Source organism: Carassius carassius, chromosome 27, assembly GCF_963082965.1.
Source record: "Carassius carassius chromosome 27, fCarCar2.1, whole genome shotgun sequence".
Taxonomy (NCBI): domain Eukaryota; kingdom Metazoa; phylum Chordata; class Actinopteri; order Cypriniformes; family Cyprinidae; genus Carassius; species Carassius carassius.
The window spans coordinates 3,061,996-3,084,432 of record NC_081781.1 but is presented as its reverse complement, the minus strand read 5'-3'; the positions used below and the strand labels follow the sequence as shown (position 1 = coordinate 3,084,432).

At 36.9% G+C, this 22,437-nt stretch overlaps 1 protein-coding gene across 1 annotated transcript; it reads left to right on the top strand.

Moving 5' to 3' along the window:
• The first annotated feature begins 4,643 nt into the window (after window positions 1-4,643).
• LOC132106444 (ras-related protein Rab-10-like) lies at window positions 4,644-21,460 on the top strand. Its single transcript, XM_059512122.1, has 6 exons — window positions 4,644-5,277; window positions 14,366-14,426; window positions 15,015-15,153; window positions 16,194-16,283; window positions 18,770-18,871; window positions 20,441-21,460. The coding sequence occupies exons 1-6, from the start codon at window positions 5,151-5,153 to the stop codon at window positions 20,525-20,527; spliced, it is 606 nt and encodes a 201-aa protein (XP_059368105.1). The 5' UTR covers window positions 4,644-5,150; the 3' UTR covers window positions 20,528-21,460.
• The last annotated feature ends 977 nt before the right edge of the window (window positions 21,461-22,437 follow it).

Genomic DNA, 22,437 nt, shown 5'->3' with positions numbered 1-22,437 from the left:
TTTTGAAAAAAAAAAAAAACTTGCTATTAGGTTAGAGATTTTATTTGTAAACAGAATTCCGAGTTAGGATGTTTCTGAATTAAAGATTCTGTTCAATTTCTATTAATAACTTTAATAAATGTGTGTTCAAATGTAATTAATTCAACTTTAGAAATAAATTGATGTAATGCATTAACAGCTTCTGTATCTTATGCATACTTAATCATCCTTAAATAGTTTAAACTATTATATATATATATATATATATATATATATATATATATATATATATATATATGTGTGTGTATATAAAGTTGATATGTCCAGAAAGTAGCAACTCATATTTATAAACCCCTTCAAGGGCAAAATCGTTTAAAAAAGGGCGTAAATAGTAACACTCTAACACACACACATATAGACACATACACACACACACACAGCATCAGTGCGATCATTGTGGAAGACCCCAGAAATGTTTGGGATTTGGAGTAAAAATGGTTTAATGGTGGTTCAGTCAGATTAAATATGGATCAGATCAGTGCTTGATAAAATGCTAATTAATGCAATACAAATATAGGCTAAAAAATAAATAAAAAATGCTATAATAACCATAATGACCATATTCTTAACAATGTAATTTACTTTTTAAATTTGATTGTTCATCGTTATTTTATTCAGTTCATTGCTCATATATTTATAACTCGCACTAAGGCTATTTATTAAATTTTTTCATCAGCATTTTTACCCATCATATCTGCTTACTTACGCAAAAAATGTGCAAACACTGATGAAAAAGGAGAAAGTCCAAAGATCCAGCCAACTATTCAAGACTGAACAATATTAGCCTATAATGTAGTGTGCTGGTAAGATAAATTTATATAAAAACTTAGTGGATGTAGGCATATACTTTTTACTTAAAATACAAATTGTATGTATATATATATATATATATATATATATATATATATATATATATATATATATAGTACAGACCAAAAGTTTGGAAAAATTACTATTTTTAATGTTTTTGAAAGAAGTTCCTTCTGCTCATCAAGCCTGTATTTATTTGATCAAAAATACAGAAAAAAACAGTAATATTGTGAAATATTATTACAACTTAAAATAATAATTTTCTTTTTGAATATACTTTAAAAAAATAATTTATTCCTGTGATGCAAAGTTGAATTTTCAGCATCATTCCTCCAGCCTTCAGTGTCACATGTAACATCCAGTCTATCACATGATCATTTAGAAATCATTCTAATATTCTGATTTATTATGAGTGTTGGAAACAGTTCTGCTGTCTAATATATTTGATGAATACAAGGTTAAAAAGAACTGCATTTATACAAAAAAAAAATTCTAATAATATATATTCTAATAATATATTTTCTTTACTATCACTTTTTATCAATTTAACACATCCTTGCTGAATAAAAGTATTGATTAAAAAAAAAAAATTACTTACCCCGAATTACTGACCAGTAGTGTATATTGTTATTACAAAATATTTTTATTTTAAAAACATAGCTTCTTTTTTTTTATTTCTTTTTTTTACTTTTTATTCATCAAAGTATCCTAAAGAAGTATCACATGTTCTGAAAAAATATTAAGCAGCAGAACTGTTTCCAACTTTGATAATGAATCATCATATTATAATGATTTCTAAAGGATCATGTGATAATGATCCTAAAAATTCAACTTTGCATCACAGAAATAAATGATAATTTAAAGTATAATAAATTTAAAAACAATTATTTTAAATTGTAATAATATATCACAATATTATTTTTTTCTGTATTTTTGATCAAATAAATGCAGGCTTGATGAGCAGAAGAAAATTCTTTCAAAAACATTAAAAATAGCAATGTTTCCAAACTTTCATGTATCGTGTGTTGCTGGTTAATTAAAAGCAGATTCATGTTTTGGGTTGGTTAAACGTACATCAATAGCGCCATCTAGTGGATTTGTTGTATATAGTTTTATTTTTGGCCACCAGAGGCTCTACATAATGCTTTCTTTTTTCAAATTAATTTGCGCTATTCTAAATTATTAAACAGAAGTCTCATCCCTGGCTATATGTATATTCCCATTTATGACCCATACAGAGAATGCTTAGGCCACTAATATTAGCTTTAGTGAGCTTGACTCTAGAATATGACCAGACTAGCTCTTGGGTTTCAAGTGAGGGAAGGATTTGTGCATCTATCAGAGGAAGCAAAAGCACTTAGTGAAACATCTTGGACGAAATCAATCCACCCTGAAATGAACAAATAGCTGATTGTGAGGCCTTTAATGATGGCTGTCAGCTACAGATGCTTCTTCTCATGATGAGACACTTAGCAGTAATAAATCTTGAAATTTGATATTCAACATTTGTTGCCTTAAAACGTTTAGACAATGACATTGCATGTATTCAATCAATATATGGCTTGATGTGTAACTGCAGTGTTTGTAAGGCACTCTTTACAACAAGGAACAATTGTGAAAACACTGTGCAAAAGAGCTTTTACAAACGCATTCATTAGAAAACTAATGAATATAAATACATTATAAATACATAATATTCTGCAAGGCAGGAGTAAGCTATTTGTAAATGTGCGAGACTTCCATTTCATTAACTGCTATATAGGCTAAATAAGAGAATGAGTGACAAAGTGCAGTTAACAGTAAAACTATTTGCGCTATAGTGTTACTATTACAAATTGATTACAAATAGGCTAACAGTCTGAAATATCAAGCAGTATAACAAAGTATTTTTGGACAGGTAAGCTGAAGCAAATGACACCGGAAGTCTCACTTATTAAAGTTAAACATGGTCCATTTTTATTAACTTTTTCTATACAGATTTTGAATGCTGTGACTCAAACTCTGAATGACATCCGGTGGATTTAACAGAACCAGATGTTTAACTCCACTGTCTGTGACTCACATAGCATCAGATTCACTTACATCACTCAGCAACGCCTCTGTGTGTGTGTGTGTGTGTGTCTGTGTGTGTGTGTGTGTGTGTGTGTGTGTGTGTGTAACTAGTTTGTCGGACAGCTTAAAACCCAGTCAAAAGATATGAAGAACCCTTAGAATGAGAAACTGGAAGAACTACATTTTATTTTTTTCCTCACACTTGGCTTTTAGTGAGAGCAATGATCACACAATGAAATAGAATCAGAAACATCTGACCACAGAGAAATTCCTCTAATATTCCAGATTCATGCGGCGTTGAGCGGCAAGGTTTGGAAACAGGAAAATGGAGCTCCAGGAGTGACTCACTGACAGATATAAAGGAATAAAACCTCCAGCAGCTCTTAGCCATGCTTGTCTGAGTCACAGCAGGTTTCTGCATGTTTACAGCTGCATTAGGGAAAATGTTGCCCAATGACTTACAAACAATAGCCAAATTCTTCAAACCTCACAGGACATGAGAGCAGAACTCATTCCAGCGAGAAAATGAGATTCTTACAGTTTGTGGTTTGCAGATAGTTTGGAAGTGGGGTATTCTGATTTATTATCTTCAGATACTGGTAATATCATACTTTTCTCTCTTTATTCCACAGTATCTTTATACCATATTGAAACTTTCCAATGCACAAAAAGTTTTTTTTTTAATTATTAAAATATTTTTCACACTAAGAAATGAAATGGTTCTTTCTCACTGCAAATCTATTGCATGTCACAATGTTGTGACTCGTGTGAGTACTTGTTCAATGTTTTTTCATAATGGTGGTAAACTCAAATGTTCATTTTAGGTTACAAATTTCATATTTATTCTATTTCTTTTTTTGTTTCTTTCCCAACAGTTTTGTTTATATGCTTTTGTTTCACACCGAGCCTTTTAGATACAGATTTTTACGGTATGTTAAAATTTACTGGTGTGAAAAAAACTAATTGCTCTGAACCTATATACTTACTGAGCCAGAGCAATTGGGGGAAAACTGAACTGTTTGTAGAAAGGATCTTTAGGAAACCCAAAATGTTCTTAAATCTGTCTTAAACTTTATTTTCACCATGGTACTAACTATAACTATAACTAAGTACATAGCACTACTGTATCATGGTATTGCAATGTTAAAAGTACCACAATACTACGTTTTGCCATTGTCAGAGGATAACTTTCGTGCTGTCATATGTGACTCTAATCCTCAAAACCAATCATAAGCAGCACATGTATATTTAGACAAGAATATGTTGTATGGGTCAAAATCTCAGTTAAATATTGTCCTATCCCCAACAAAATATAAATCAATGAAAAGCTTGTTTATTCAGCTGCCAGGTGATGCATAAGTCTCAATTTAAAGAAAAAGGATCCTTATGACTGGTTTTGTGGTCCTGGGTCACATTTGGAAATGTTCTAAAAGCGCCACGCCCGAAATGACATCACCGGGTTTGACTGAACATCTGGATTCGTCACGGTGACCCAATCACACCCTGCAGCGCTGCTTGGGGCTGACGGAAATCGACTGTAGGGCCACGAAGTGTCGTTAGGGGCCAGGCTCTGGGCTGCGCCAGCTGCATTCTCCCTCCCTAAAAAAGCTACGTCAATAATGCCCTCATGTCTACAGACAGTTGTCTCTCCGTCCAATCAGCGTTCCACATGGATTTGAAAAACGGCGCGTTCGGCCAATCACAACGCCAGGCGCTTACGTAGGGGCGGGGAGGGAGGCGTGGCTATGAAATCTAGGGTGTCGCCGCGGTGGCTCCATTCGAAGGCGACGGCGGTTGGTCGGTCGTCTCTGTGTTTGTTCTCTTCCAAACTCCACGAACGGACCCGGTACAAACTGTCGGTTCAGATCCAGCTGTCAAACGAGATCTGCGCGGTTCGGCATCGCTGGGATGAAGCGGAATATCTTTCACTTGAATCAGATCGCTGGTGTAGTTTGAAGAAAGAGAGAGAGTCGGGCGGAGGAGCCATTTTGTCCCGACAGTGTGAGAGAAAGAAAGAAAGACAGAGACATTAAAACACCAGACACCACACTTTCAGAGGAGACACACGTCGTAAACATCTCCTTCGGAGTTTAAAAAAAGAGTCAACAGAGGAAATCAAAGCAATTCAGCTGTGAAGAAGAGACTGTCCGGTGTGTGTTTTCGGATAATACACACACACACACGCTTTCCATTTAACACGCGCTCGGTCTCTATCGGTTTCTCATCAGTGTGTGTTTATAAGAGCTCAGATGGCGAAGAAGACCTATGATCTGCTCTTTAAACTGCTCTTGATTGGTGATTCTGGGGTGGGAAAGACCTGCGTGCTGTTCCGATTTTCAGACGACGCCTTCAACACCACCTTCATCTCCACTATAGGTGAGGATCACACCCGAATCCACCCGCTCCCGGGGTTTTGTTTATTGTTTTATGTCAGAAAAGCTGTTAAATGTGTGAGGATGTGCCGACTAGGCCTTGATTCTGGACTTTAGCATGCTAACCGGCTAACTGATTCATATCATCTGAGAGAAACCCCTGAAATCAGTTGATTCAGAATAACATTCCAGAGTTCCCCGTGTTGTTTTCGTTGCCTAATAAACGTCGTTCTGTTCATCTGTAACGTTATATTTGGATTCATGTTAGTGGTTATTTGGCTAAAGTTTGCGTTAACGTGCGGTTTACTGACAAATAATGATTTGATACCGGAGGAGTCCAAGTAATGGCTTGTCAGTGTTTTATATGTAATTTCTAATTTGTCCTGATGAGATAATCGATACATTGTGTATAGTTTAGATTAAACGTTAAAGGTTCAAGCGGCCTGTTAGGTTACATGGAGTAACGTTAACCCGCAAATCCATCGCTTTAAGAGCCAAACCGGTTAACATGTTAAATCGTTACTGCGTCACTAGTGCGTTTAACTAACGAGTTTGTTAAAATAATCGATCGTGAGTTATTTTAAAAAGCATAAACAATTCATTAGTGTGGCGTCATCGGCGGAGCTACTGCGCATGCGACTCGGCTCGGTTGATTAATTGTGTTCTCTATGCAAGTGGTTCCCAACACTGGTCCTTGAGGCACCCCAAAACTGCACATTTGGCATGCTTCCTTTCTCTGACACGCCACTTTCAGGTCTTGGAGTCTTTGCTTATAAGCTTAAGGCCCGAATCAGGTGTGTTTGATTAAGGAGACATGCAAAACGTGCAGTGTTGGGGACTTGGGGTGCCTCCAGGACCAGGGTTGGGAACCGCAAACCTGTCATTTAACCACCTCCTGGTGCTTTCTGCATGATATCATGGGAAAGGCACATCTGAAATGGGTTTTTCATGGTTGTAAGTGTATGTGTTGACTGTAGATGTTGGGTTATAGCCAGGTGTAAGAGTTGCAAACAATCTCTCCACCCTTCCATAAAAACGCACTTCGGAGCTGCCATTGTAACAGTGTATTGAGTGCTATATTATTATTATGTCAGGGTTTTTCCAAGGTACTTTTTGAGTAAACTGTGTCCAGAGTCCATAGTAATACCATGGTACTTTTTTTAAGGAGATGAGCTTCCTAAATAAACCCCATTAAATTGGGAAGTAATGAATCTGAACGTTGATGTAATTGTTGTTTGATTTAGTTACCTGTTTATGTAACCCAAATCCATCGTCTGTCACCTGTCAAACATCTCTAAGCATGTAAATACTAGATATACGTCCTGTTCAAATTGATGCAGATTTTGGAGTACCATTGTTGCAATATAATACGCACTTCCTATCTTCACCTTTTCTCTGTGTTTAGATGCCTGGAAGGTAAATTCAGTGCGTTAAAATGAGAAGAATGCCATACCTGTTAGATCACAGGAACCGCATGAACAAATTCACTGAGAACGGCGTGGGTAGATGTCATTTAGCAGATGCTCTTGAACTCGGTTTATGTACGGCAGGGTCATTTCTCTGGGGGTAACTGGAGATCTCAGCGCCACGCCGGTTCATGGGGCAAATTTAGACACAGCCGGCCCTGTCCATTTATTTGAAAGAACGGATCCTAAATGCTCTTTCGTTGACATTTTGTCTGATTAAGAAAAGTCCTGCATTTGTAGACCTTTAGTTGATGAACATGTATTTAAGTTTACATTAAATCTAAATTAAATTAGTAGATATTATTATTGTACATCAAGTAGCCTGTACTGGAATTATTGTTATTAAATATTTTTTACATTTTTGTTTTCTATTTTCATTATTGTTTGTTATTTGTTAATGTTTTGTTTTTGATCATTTTTGTTCATACATAATGTTAGAACAAATTTATATAATGCATGTTCAGGATTGTTCCTAAAAAGAAATTTAAAAATAACTTTTCATAACACGTTCCTGGTTCTTCCTGGTTATTGTGAATGATTCATCACCGCATGTTATTCCAAAGAAAAAGCCTTTCGTGTTGTATATAGTTCATAACTTGTGCTGCCTCTAGAATTGACTGTTTACATCACATGGTTCATGGAGTATTAGTTAACATAAAATGGTTTAATCTGTGAAATAATAGACTTGTTTTTAATGGCATTTGTAAGTTGAATAAAGTTGCCGCCATTGTGTTTCAGACTGATAAAACCTGGAAATGATCATGATTTGGAATAAAAACCAATATTGACCTGGTTTCTGGACAGGCAAGGGTGACCTTTACGACTGTGTTTTTTTATCTCTGTGCTGTGAGTCACATGACCGCTCCTGGTGTGTGTCACCTGTGGCTTCCTGTTGTGATCAGGTGCAGTTGTGAACCATCAGAATGAGGGTTGAAGTTCTGAACTGTCAGGAAATGGTGGTTTGTCATCAGATCAGTGAAGATTTGGAATTCCACTCACTCCTCTTCTAATCAATTTCTTCTTTTCCTTCAATTTTAGTGTTTCATTTTTTTGAATTAACACGTAATCATAATTGACTCTGTTTGCACTTTATGCAGTTTCTTGTTGGTATTCTAGATGTTACTCCAAATGTTGTTACTCCAGATGTTACCTGCTCTGTCTCTAAAACGACATTCTTTTATTGATGATGTCATCAAGGACACTTAAGTTTCGACCAATGACAGATTAGTTCAGGAAAGAAAATTCTTTTCTACAGGATAAAATAAAGTCCCACTTTACATTTTTTCCTTATTCAACATCCTGTCACTTTATGGACATGGGTTATGAATGCACTTGAAGCGCATCTCTCTCTCGCTCTCTCTCTCTCTCCCTCCCTCCTCCTTTCTGTAGTTCAGAACCTTAAAATACTCACCGGAAACTCCCTGCAGTCCCAAGGGAAAGATCACCTTACACACTCGCACACAAATACACACTTTAACCATATGTGCACTATTAAACTCTTGATTTAAGCTTTTATAAATGCATAAAAAAACTGACTAATAGAGCATTTTTTTCCTTTTCTCTTTCTGTCTGGCATTAGTGGATTCTCTTTCTTTGACTGACAGGATCTTGGCTCAGTTGGGCGGTGCTTCATTCTGGATCCTTGAGGGGCCCCACAGCTGCAAAGGCTCATGGGAAGGGGTCTGATTGGCTGCCTTTCAGGAACCCTTCCATGTCCTATGTGTTCAGAACTCGTATAACTCAAGTTTTAAACTAGTCACACATTTAGTGACAAAATCCAGACTTCTTAAACTGTTGCAGGAATCCTTTACACACCCTTATGTCACATTTAACCAGAGTATTCATTTCTTTTGTTGATGTTAGGCAGAATATCCAGGCTGCTCTTTAATTGTCAACTACTTGCCAAAAAATGACAGCTTTAGTCCTCATTGTATGAAGTGGAGTAGCAAAATATCTTATTTTGTGTTCCAGTCATACTGGTTTGTTACGACATGACGGTTAAGTAAAAGATAACACAATTGTCATCTGGTGAATTGTGCCTTTAAAGCCATATGTGGCATAAACGTACCCGACTGCAGAGACTGAGGCTCAGTCAAAAGTCCTTTGACATGTTTCCAGAGGTTAAACTATGAGTGTGTGTCCTCTGCTGTAACTTTAACTCTGTTTTTATATTCTCATGTGTCATTCACATCAGCAGAGTTTTCTTGTGTCTCTTTCAGGGGTCTGTTCTTTCTCTGCGGTGGTTTGTGTGTATTGTGTGAGAGTGACTCAGTCTTTGGCTGCTCATTTGTGTACCATTTCATAAAGCGGCTCCCACCCATAGTGCAGCTGTGTGTATGTGTGTGCGGTTAGAGTTCTGCTTAGCATTACTGCTTAGCTAAATATGTTGGTCAGTCTTTGTGCATCTAGGGCTGTAACGTGTGTTTGCAACTGTTACAGGTTTTTCGTTTCAGCACGCATGTCCACAAACACGTCAGAAAAATAATGGAGGACAGAGATGAGCCGCTGTGGGAAAAGTACATGATTTAAGTAGTCCTAACATGAGATGTGCTTTATATTAAGGGCTTCTAAGTAACTCATAAACATAGTGATTAAAGAGGCTTTCTCTTCTGTCACATGCTTTTCACTGCTTAATGCATTTGAGACGTGTTTTTTCTGTGTATAAATTGCATCTTACGGTTGTATTCTTCTCTGTAAATGTTAGAAAGTCACGCCAGTATTTGCATTTGCATAAAGGATAATCCGGACAGTAAGTGAAGAATCACACAGATGACTAACAGATGGAGAGCAGTAATTCTGACTAAAATATACATTTTGCCTAAATGTTTCACATCCAAATGTAGAAGCTCTTGAAATCTCTTCACTAATTTATAACAGCACTGTAAAGTCCAATGAATGAAGAGTGTGTTGCTACAGTACTGACACTGACTAGTTTGGGGTGTGCTATATGATGATTTTAGATAGTGGATGATAAAAATGTCTCCACAATCTGCTCTTGAAGAAATATCATAGTATCGTGTTACAGCGCACATATCAGCTGCATTTCTGGCACCACCGTCTCAATATACTGTATAACGCCACATACATACACATCAGTGTAGGGCTGCACGATTATGACAGAATTGATGATTATTCCCTTGAAATTGGAATTGCGATTTATTAATTACGATTATCACAGTTTACATTGATGTTTATACCATTGCTTGATGCAACTGCATGCCGTATTTTTATATGAAAATTAACAATTTGAATACACTCTGAAAAACCTTTAGTGCTTTTCTATATTGTTAAGCCTCAAATGTCAAATACACATCGGATTGGTTTCTTCTTTAAATTATAAAAAAAGTAAAAATATGAATGGTTTTATAATGTTATACTAAAACAATGAAAAAACCCTTAAGATAACTTGTAGAAAGAAAAAAAATATCTTAAGCTTGCAGAATAACACAAGTGGACTTTGAACAATTAATTGCTGCTTTGAATGATTACGTAATTGTGGCATCCATAATTGTAATTGCGATTAGAAATGTGATTAGTTGTGCAGCCTTACATCAGTGTTAACTCATCGATAGAGTTACTCTCACAGGACACTGCACTTGTTCGCAATCATAAAAGTACATTATTTGCATGAGCTTTAAAGCCTTGCCAGTTAAACGTTTCATTCACGGGCAGTTCTGACGGGTGCTTTCTCTAAGTACCTGAAGCGCGTGCACACACCTGTCAAACAGCACCTGATTACTGGACTAAGTTATCTTTAGGGGCTAATACTGTCAGAACACACAAGGTTTACATATAGAATCAATTGGTTTTGTTTGAAATGAAAGTAAACAGTTGAGAGAAAAACGGATGCGTACCTGCATATTAGATGTGTGCAGCTCTTAAAGGGACACTGAACTTCATAGTGCTGTTTCTAAGGTGTTTAGAGCAATTTAGGTTGTTACTGTGTGGTTGCCAAGTTGTTTTGAGTGATTTACGTTCTTACTATGCTCTTGCCAAGATATTTAGAGGTAGGCTTATTTAGGTTGTTACTATGCAGTTGCAAATGTGTTTTCAGTTATTTAGCTTGTTACTGTGGAATTGCTGAGGTGTTTTGAGTAATTTAGGACATTACTGCTGTTGCCAAGGTGTTTTGAGTGATTTCGGTTGTCACTGTGGTTGCTAAGGTTTTTTTTTTTTTAGCACATTGTTCATGGTTGCCAGGGTGTTGTGGGAGTCTCTTACCAATCCACGTCTCTCTGCAAACATCACTAATAAAGTTGTGCAGCAAGACAAACATGGTTACTAACCAGTGATCAGTTCAGGACATTTTCCAGTGTGAGTTTCAGTCTGAATGCTTTTACTGTGCTGTTGGGCCATTAAACTCTCAGCAGTTTCACTGATGAACCTTTCCATTCTGCCTGTCCTGTCCGTGTTGGTCTGTGCTAGTCTCAACAACACACTGCTACTGAGAGATCTCTTTACCCTCCATTATCTACACGAACTGTGATGCTATGATGCTACTTTCAACTGCAAAAGAAAATAGCCTAAGATGCTGACATGGCATTTAAATATAATATACTACTACTTCAACTGCAAGTGTCTAGAAAACCATTTTTAGGGCTAAATGTTTGCTTTTAAAATGGAGAATACAATAAAAATGTCCAGTCAGTTCTGTTCTTCCTATATGCAGTTTAGCACAGTGAAAACTCAGGTTTGTTTCTCATTTGGAAAAGCTTCTCCCACGCTAGTAGCCTTAGAGGACAATTTGCACAAGTCCAGATTTCTGTTGAGAAGGTTTTACAACAAAATAATGTATGCTTACACATCCCACATTTTTTATGAAAATTCAGCAGTGGAGCTTACTCATTTATGTAGTTTTGTCAATCAAGACTTATCACCAGGCTATGGAATGATATTGCGGACATTATTCAAAGGGCATTGCAAATTGAATTAGCAATTGCGTTTTCAATTTGTGGACGCATAAAATGTGACATAATCCAAACGCAAATGCAAATCGCGCATTACCGTTTTCATTTTCGATTAAGTGAACGCACAGTGTCTGCCAAATTTAAAATGGAAATGCAAAGTCCGTTTGCAATTGTGTTTTCCATATCTTACGAGCTATGAGCCTGTCATATTTAAATAGCAATATTAATTACCACATTTGCCTTTTCACTCTCTCTGCACTGTGCATGTAAACTGCCAAAACTCAAATGGAATCGCAATACCTTTTGCATTTGAATTTCCAACGTCTACATGGAAACCTGTCAATCAAGTGACAGGGGTGGGGCCATTTTATTGGGCGTGTTTGCATTGGGAAGTGACGATCGTACTAAAATGTACCATGTTTTTACTAGGGTAAATATGAGTTAACGATAGTGTTTATAATTAAGCCACAGTAGCCACAAATGTACAGTTGTCTGAGACGTTATGAAATGTTCTTTATCATGAACCATAAAATGTAGTCAGTGTTCTGCTATTGTTTATTTTCATAATAGGTAAACACAGGCCACAAGTTAAGACGGTCACAGATCTGGTGCTGATTCAGTGTAGCTTGGTAGCTGAGTGGTTCGTGACTGTCATCATCAACGGCATACCATCTTTTAGCGCGTGTTCGAAACCCGGGCCAACACAGACGTTCTTTATTTTTTTGTTTATCCTACTAACTTCAGCCGCTGATTTCGGACTTGCATCCTCAGTAGTTCAGACTTTGTGCATTCGACTCAGGAGTGTGATGTCTGCGAGGACGCAGGTCCGGTAATTCTGCAAACAGCAGCGTACTTGATAACATGTCAGCTCGCCTTGACTACTGCAATTTTCCTCACTGTATGATCTACCGTTTGGCGGCTGAAGTTAGTAGGATAAACAAAAAAAATTAAAAGAACGTCTGTGTTGGCCCGGGTTTCGAACACGCACTAAAAGATGGTATGCCATTAGAGATGACAGTCACTAACCACTGAGCTACCAAGCTACACTGAATCAGCACCAGATCTGTGACCATCTTAACGTGTGGCCTGTGTTTACCTATTGTGAAAATAAACAATAGCAGAACACTGACTACATTTTATGGTTCATGATATTAAAGAACATTTCATAACGTCTCAGACAACTGTACATTTGTGGCTACTGTGGCTTAATTATAAACACTATCGTTAACTTATATTTACCCTAGTAAAAACATGGTACATTTTAGTACGATCTTCACTTCCCAATGCAAACACGCCCAATAAATGGCCCCACCCCTGTCACTTGATTGACAGTTTTCCGTGTAGACGTTGGAAATTCAAATGCAAAAGGTATTGCGATTCCATTTGAGTTTTGGCAGTTTACATGCACAGTGCAGAGAGAGTGAAAAGGCAAATGTGGTAATTAATATTGCTATTGAAATATGACAGGCTCATAGCTCGTAAGATATGGAAAACACAATTGCAAACGGACTTTGCATTTCCATTTTAAATTTGGCAGACACTGTGCGTTCACTTAATCGAAAATGAAAACGGTAATGCGCGATTTGCATTTGCGTTTGGATTATGTCACATTTTATGCGTCCACAAATTGAAAACGCAATTGCAAATACAATTTGCAATGCCTTTTGAATAATGTCCGCAATATCATTCCATACCAGGCCTTGCATTCAACAGTAAATGAAAATGACCCTAGTTCCCAATTAATAGATGTTCCTGGTCTTATTGTGTATGATTGATCAGTAGATAAGAAAAGTGTAAAACATAGGTCTTTTTTTTAACGCCAGGTTTCACAGACAAGGCTTAGACCTAGTCCCAGACTAAAATGCATGTCTGGGTTGTTTCAACTGAAAGAAACGTGTACTGACTTCTTTTTGTGATTTGGGTTTTAATAGACCATGTTCAGAAAGAAAATGACTTGTACTACAGAACCTCTAAAGGGAATAAATACGAGATGGGAGGAAAATATATATTTCCGTACTTTCTCCTGCAGTTTTATCATTGAGTAATTATACTGTATATAAATGGCAGGCATCAGGCAGCTGCTGTTATGCCTGGCATTGAAACTGGTTTTGAATGCATGACTGCTTTTTAGTTTCACTGTAACTTTCGAGATTCTTGATCAGACGTACTGACTCAGTTTATACCACTGAGCGGCAGTACTCGCCACACATTTTACAAGATTTAGATGTTTGTCAGTGGTGCTGAGGATCTGCAAATCAGTCGCTATCGTCCTGAGTCATCTTTCCTTTCTCTGTTTATGTGGTAAGTGAAATTTGATGTACTGTAATGTAACGGGCGACCATTAGCAATCGTTATTTATTTTCTGTGCCTTTCTGAATACAGAAAGGCCCCCTCTCCTCCATGTAATCACCCATTGCGATGTTTCACATGTCCAATGCCAATTTTGTTGACATCGTGCCACCCTATTATCAGTAGTACAGCAAAAATGGCAAATAACAATCTGCTTAAAGTAGTGTAGCCTTTGGGATATTTGGAGAAGACCTTCTGACTTGACTTTCAGCATCAACGTCCTGGTGAAAAAGCTTCCTAAAAAGTCCCTTAGGAAGAGAGTACAATAAAATTAAAATCTAACTCCATTCTAGTATTACAATTCTAAGTGGACCCAATCCACTTTTTAAGTGTCTTTCTTCAACTTACGTCTTTTGTTGTGTCTTTTTAGGAATCGATTTTAAGATCAAAACAGTTGAATTGCAAGGAAAGAAAATAAAGCTACAGATATGGTAAGTACCATTAAGTTACGACCATGCTTTAAGTGTGTAAAACCAATTTAAAATTAGATGAAAAAAAGTAATTATATTTAAATACATTTTAAAAAATTACATAACCAGCACATATTTCATGCTCTTTCTGGGAGAAGACAGCATCACTATAAATGTAATATATAATAAAAAAAATCAACTGCAGTGTTTTACTGTAGCATTACATGAAAGATTACAAATCTGACGATGTCATTTTAACAGTCAACAAACCAACCAACAAACGATTTAAATACCACCAATTCTTTGCTCAACTTGGTAATAAAGTTACATTAATCTTACATTTTTTTGAACTATTGAAATCATTCAGGTATTCCAAGCTGTTGTGATATGCATATTGCATTAGATGCTCATTTGTCCATCTGTATAGTTGATGGCAACAGCTGTTGAGATATTGGTTGGTAACAATTGGTGGTTCTTAACAACTAGTCAGCTGTGTTCACCAGCTATTGCCAGCCGAAGTTAATTTTGGATCTAGTCTATAATCCATTAAGTCTATGAGCGTCTGGGCTGCTGCAGTGTTTGATTGTGATTGTCAATGTGTTTGTGCAGGGACACAGCGGGGCAGGAACGGTTTCACACCATCACTACCTCTTACTACAGAGGGGCCATGGGAATCATGCTCGTATATGACATTACCAATGCCAAGAGCTTCGAAAACATCAGCAAATGGCTCAGAAATATTGATGAGGTCAGTCTTCACACAACCTTACTGCACCCCTCAGACAACATCAGAATAGACAGTTATTCAGGGAATGGTGTTTTAAAGGGAAGTTCACTCAAAAATTAAAATTCTGTCATCATTAGCTCATCAAGTTTTCCCAAACCTCTGTGTATATCCTTCGTCTGTTGATAATAAAACAAGAAAATACTATGGAAGTCAATGGGGAACAGAAACTTTTTGGTTGCCAACAGTGTTCAAAATTATTTTTTTTTGTGTTCAACAGTTCATATTTCTCACTTTCATTTAAAGTTGAAGAACTATAATAACTAGAATTAAGTCAACTAAAACTATAAAATCTGGTTTTAGTTAACTCTGGCTCAGTGATGTGTAAAATGAGTACGACATGAGCTGAATAGGAAAATATTGGCCAATAATTGACTGCCCAGAACAAATTCTGGTCAAGTGAAACCATATTGAATGCGGTTTTCCTTTATCTTGCATAGTTTTTTTTCATGTTTTTGAGACATGATGTTGTATCCAAATACAGAATTTGTTTGAACAAGCATCTTCTGACGTCAGTGAAAAACAATATGGGAAGTGTTTTCTCTTCCCTTTTAAAAGTTAATAAACCCATTTATTTTACTAGCCTAACTGTGCATGACCATATGGGTAGTTGCTTTGTATTGTTGTGCTGTTATAAATAGAACAGACCTCTGAGCTATTTTTGAGTCGAGAACCGCTGGTGTGGGACTTTTGAAGTTCCAGTGCTGTAAAAACACCAACTTAAAGATACATAGTCTGCTGACGGTTTGATTTTTTTTTAGTCTGATGATTCATGCAGAATTTCCCAACAATCAGCACTTTCAAGAGAATTCATATAACATGGGACTCCATGAGGGATGTGGTTGTGTGTTCAAATCCAAGTTACTTGCACCACTGATGCAAACTCAGTTCTTAAGTGCGGTTTCTTCTGTAACTTCTGAAACTACTTTTAATTGAGGCTGTCAGTCTGAACATGAGTATTTTGTAAGAATGCATCGACTCAAATGTTGTGTATGTTGTTACAGCACGCTAACGAGGATGTGGAGAGGATGCTGCTAGGCAACAAGTGTGACATGGAGGACAAACGTGTCGTACCAAAAGCCAAGGGGGAACAGGTATGTTTTTAAGTCCTGTCAGTTTAACAGGGCACATATAAGAAAGAGCAGAGAGAGAGCGCGAGCGCAAGAGAGAGAGAGTGAGAGAGAGAGCGAGAGAGAGAGAGAGAGAGAGGGAGGGAGAGAGAGAGGGAGGGAGGGAGGGAAACAGACAGATAGAGGGAGAGAGAGAGCGCGAGAGAGAGAGCCCCGGCCGCACGCTCATCGTATTCAAACAACACGAGCGCTGTCTTGCTCTCTCTCCCTCACGCATATTAATCAAGTGACACGATGGTGTCGATGTTTAAATCATTTAAAATGAGAATGTAAGTGTGCTCACCCCATTTTTGTTTGTAAGAAAAAATTTGATTAGATTTCATATCGCAATATATATCGCAGAAAAATAAAATATCGCAATGTCATTTTTTCCCAATATCGTGCAGCCCTAGTTTTGGTGTTTAATTCTTTAATGTTGTGCGACAGACCTCTGTATAGACATGGCATGAGAACTTATCTCTTCCTCTTTACTACCAGTTACTGAACCAAATATACTTGAATAAAAATCAGAAGGTGTTAAAAACAAACTATCAGTGTTTCAACCATGGAAAGGTGTCAGTGAAACAGCTTGTTAACAATGTTATAATGATGCGTTTACCTCAAAAAAGCCATTCTGTTGCTCAGTATTAGTAGTATTAGTAGTACCATGAACTCAGTATTAAGTTGTGCTTTTACTTAACCTATTCTGTAATATTTAATGTATGTTTAAATAAATCCGTCAAACAAGCTGCCATCCACTGTTTAAATGTGTAACCTGAGCCCGACAAGTACATTTTGATTGATACCTTTCTAAAAGCCCGAACCCGTTTACAGCCCGACATTATTCAAATGTGTGCACACATACAGCTCACGCGTTTTAACAATGTATTCGTGACTAACGTAGACTAGACCACTTGGAAGTTGGAATAAAGAAATAAAATAAGTCCTCTGTAACATCGTAACATTTTAGCACAGACATAGGCTCATTTAGCCTATAAATAGCCGGATTTGCCTCGCCACTAGCAGCTGACATTTAATAAAAGAATAATGCCAACATTATCCTATATACTCTGTCTACATTATGCATTTAAGACTCAATGAATATTTATTTATCATTTGAAAAACCTTTACTCACAGCGATTAGGCTAAGCCTACATGTTTTTGGAAAATGATTGAATCCACTGTAGATGTCTTCAGCGCGTTCCTGTGCTCACTGATGGTGCGTCATTATTCACTCATTATTCTCATTATAAACATGGTCAAAACTTTTCCACACGTCAGACTTTGCTTTAGTTGCTGGTGCAACCAAAACGTAATCACCAGAGGCAAGCCTCCGTTACACCTACTCAGCACCCATTTTCACATATTTCTAGCGCTAATCGAAACACATGACCGCTCGTTTACCTTCGGTGCACAAGCCCGAGCCCGCGTAAGATGATATAAATTAAGCCCGAACCCGTCGGGTTTGGGCAAAGATCTTCAGCTCTAATCAATACTGAATCAAGATTGAAGCTCAAAATTAAAATTGAAAATGGAACCACAAGCTTGTAATTCAAAATTGAATCAAATTGTGAAATTTGTCTCAATACCCAGCCCTAGTCAGGATGGGGAATTTGAGATATTTGACATATTTATGAAAGGGATACTCCACCCCAAAATGAAAAATTTTGTCATTCAATCAATCACTTTACCCCCATGTTGTTCCAAACCCGTAAAAGCTTTGTTTGTCTTCGGAACACAATTTAAGATAATTTGGATGAAAACTAGGAGGCTTGTGACTGTCCCATTGACTGCCAAGTAACTTACACTGTCAAGGTCCAGAAAAGTTTGAAAGACATCGTCAGAATAGTCCGTCTGCCATCAGTGCTTCAACTGTAATGTTATAAAGCGACAAGAATACTTTCTGTACCTGGAGAAAACCAAAATAGCAACTTTATTCAACAATTTGTCTTCTCTGTGTCTCTCTGCATCAGCGTGGTGCCAAAATTCTCCAAAATAGTGCTACGGTGATTCGGAGAGAAACAGAGGAGACAAATTGTTGTTGTTTTTTTCGCATACAAAAAGTATTCTCGTCGCTTCATAAAATTCAGATTGATCCCCTGATGGCAGACGGACTATTCTGACGATGTCTTCCATACTTTTCTGGACCTTGACAGTGTAAGTTACTTGGCAGTCACAAGCCTCCTGGTTTTCATCCAAAATATCTTAAATTGTGTTCCAAAAATGAACAAAGTGTTTACGGGTTTGAAACGACATTTGGGGTAAGTGATTAATGGCAAAAGTTACCATTTAATGTTTTTTAGATTTTTTATGTTATATGAGTCAGTTTATTTGTTGAATATTTGTCAGTTACTCTATTGAAGCACATTGCTGAGTGTTGATATCTCTAAGAAACTTTAATGGCTCCATACATATTAGTTCAGGCCTGCCAACACAACGAATGTTGACTACTTGTGTTTGTTGATCCTCAGATCGCAAGAGAACATGGGATTCGCTTTTTCGAGACAAGTGCAAAAGCCAACATCAGCATCGAGAAGGCGTTCCTCACGTTAGCAGAAGACATTCTCAGAAAGGTGAGTTCGGGAATGACTGACTGAAGACACCGTTGTTATTGTGCTCAATGCTTTTAAGCAAAAACATTGCAGTGCTGAAAAGCAGTGATTTCATGTCATTTAACTCATAAATACACAGTCACAGCAGCTGATCTCTCTGGAATATTAAATGCTTGGTTTTTTTGCTTTTGGTGTTTACTTGTCTGTTATACTCCATTTCTATTTGTGGCACAGTGTAGAAATGAGTCTATATGTTTTTTTCTGAATCATAATACAACAAAACAAAAGTCACTGTCAACTCACAGAATCGCTTTAAAATTACAAATCAATTTGCTGAAAGATTCCCACCTCAATTGTGTTTCTGTTGAAATAAGATGTTGATGAATTTATCTATGAATAAAATATCTACTTATTAATTTATCCTGTCTCTGTAAAGACAGGAATTTTCTCATTTTGTGGTTCGATTTGGATTTTGCTTTTAGTTTACATCAACAAATAGGGGTTGGAATAGTTAGTAATCCCATGATCCGATTTGATTCTTTGAGTCATTATTTCAATTTGATAGTAAAACTTTATTAGCAGGCAAATTTCTGGAGGTCTTCTACCTCTTTCATTTTTGGATGATGGTGTTCAAAGTGAGCCTGTAAAGTTCTCCCAAACCTTATTAAATGGGTCATCTTTTTATGTCAAATTCTTTTCAATTAGAAAAATAAGATGCCATAGGGCTGTTCCCAAGTGACCGTCTTTATCAATGGATCATTGACTCATATGATTCATTCAAAAACAGATTAATTCAGAAATGAAACACTGCAGTGTTGAGATGTACAAATGTTCTGCTTTAGCTTTGTTTTGAACTATTTTTCATTGACCGTATAAAACAATATTGTGCCTAAAATGTAACTCTCACTCAATATTAGCTTTTGTTCAATTGCGCTCACAATGTCTATTTTTGAAAGCATTACTGTTGCTTGTGTGATATTATTTAACTATATAAATATAAAAGGAAGAACCCATACAGGGATATTTAGCTTTTATATCTGGACTTATAGAGGTATTCGGTTACACTTTATTTGAAGGTGTCCTCATTGTAATTTTAATTAACTACATGTACTTAATAGGGTTAGGGATAGGATGAGGGTTTGGTTTACGGTTAATAGCATGTAATTATGCCTTTATTTATTATTATTATAACAACAACAGTAAGTACATGTAACATGTAAGAAGGACATCTTAAAATAAAGTGTTACCAGGCATTCTAACAGGCTTTATCATGCAGTGGATGCTTTTGGACTTTCAAGATGTGTTTTTGTTTGTGTTTTATGCAAAGTGAGTGACATACTCGATAATGTCAGATCACCTATTGTTAAAACAACAATTAGGATATTATTTCACACCCCTAATGAACACTGTGGCTCTGTTTGTTTGAGCATCCTGATCAGCCGGACAGAAGCAGTGACTCAACCAGTGGTGCGAGTTTGGCACCAGAAAGCGATCAAAATAAACCCGGGTTCACTCCAAAACTCCAAATGTGATGTTTGCAGATCCAAAATGTTTGTTCATATCTATTTTGTGTTGTTGTTTTTTCCGCAGACGCCCGTAAAAGAGCCCAACAGTGAAAACGTGGACATCAGCACTGGTGGTGGAGTCACAGGATGGAAGACCAAGTGCTGCAGTTGAACAGACACACAGTTACTCACTCATTTTACACAGACACACACACACACACACACAACCTGTTCTTCTATTACCCCCCCCCCATCTCTCTCGCTCTCATTCACACATCCTTCATTTCTGTCTAACACTCTTCCGTTGTGTCCTTCTCACGGGATTCTCCGTAAAACACATCTCTAACATCTCTCAGACTTACGACTGCTTGCTGACATCATTTTTATTTCTGAAAAAACAAATGTAAAGAGAAAGTCATTTCATGTTGTTTCTTACTTATTTTAAAGTTTAAAGAAAGAAAGAAATGAATTTAAACAACAAGCGCATTCACCACTACATAGAGACCGTCAGTGGACCTGGAGACGCTGTCCGTCGGCACAGAGGAGCGGCGTCGCGATTTAGACAAGACTTTGTCCAGTGTTTTGGGGTTAGTGTTGTGTGTTAGTGTGAGAGATCTTCTCTAGCTGGGTTTTTTGTTCTTTGATTTATTTCGTCCGGTGCCTTAATGTAGAGCCTTAGAGCTCACCCCCCCCCCCCCAAACACACATTTAAACATTACTTTTCTGTAACAGTTACACACACTCACACACACACACACACTGGTTCTCTCCTCTCTGTTTGACCCGCTAACTCAACCCAACACGCCCGAGTGGAACCATCCGGATTCAACCTGTTTGCTCAGAAGAGAATGGCATTATATATATTTTTTGTTTTGTTTCAGAATTACTTGTTTTATGAATCTCATCTTTGTTTTTTTTTCACTCAGTTACTCATTCTCTCCTGCATGCTGGTTTCTTTGGGTTTTTTGGGGTCCTTTGTAAGTTTTGCCATGTTTGTAATTGACGGGAAGTATCTCTTCTGGTCCAGACACGTGTCAGGGAGGGGAGCGTTCTCTTTGGAATTTCAAACGATTTTGCAGATCCATTAAAAATAAGCTTGTTAAATGTTGGTCTTGGTTATTGAAGAATGGACAGTTTGGTGTGTGTGTGTGTGTGTGTGTGTGTGTGTGTGTGTGTGTGTGTGTGTGTGTGAGTGATTGTTTATGTGTGTACAGTACACAGGTTTATATATCCTGGTGGAGACTTAAACCTGAATACCGTACACAGACTCATGGGGATTCGGGATTCAAATATCTAATCATCTTTAAATCAAGATACATTTACTTGAGATGCAAAATAAAGAAGACTTGTTTTCTGAGAAACAACAAAATTAAGGGAGTTTATGCTTAAAACAAGAACAAAAATGTCCATGGAGAATTTAAACCCGTTTTCCATTTGAATTATTATTATTATGTTTTAGCCCATTGGAAGATATTTGTTTTATTCACAAACTCACTACAGTTTCTCAGAAAACAAGACATTTTATGTAACAACTTATAAGATAAATGTATTTTGATTTAAAAATCTTTAGACATTTGCACTAAAATGAGACACAAATACTGATATAGAACAGTTTTTTTTCTATATTCTAGTGTTCAGGAGCAGAGCTATTCAAGCCTCAAGGTAGGTGTGTGTGTGTGTGTGTGTGTGTGTGAAATTAAAAAGTAGTTCAGAGACCGTAATGACATATTGTGTTCAATCAATTTAGTCCTTATATTTTCACTTACTTTGCTCAAAATATTAAATGTTTATTCATATAACGTGCAGAAACCCTGGTTTTATAGTTACTGTGGGGCATGAGTACCTGAAAAACCACTCATCTGTACGTTTTGAAATGTAAAAATGTATTTCAAAACATTTTCATTGAATGGATTCTATTTATTCCTTGTAGTCTGATGAATTTCAGTTCTGAGGATGCACTAGTAGTTTTTGGAATATAAATATTTCAGAATTACAATAAAGAGACAAACTGATCTAATATGTATTGCTGTTTAAGTTCTGATCATGAGATTTATGGGATATTTTTTAATTGGACCAGATTAA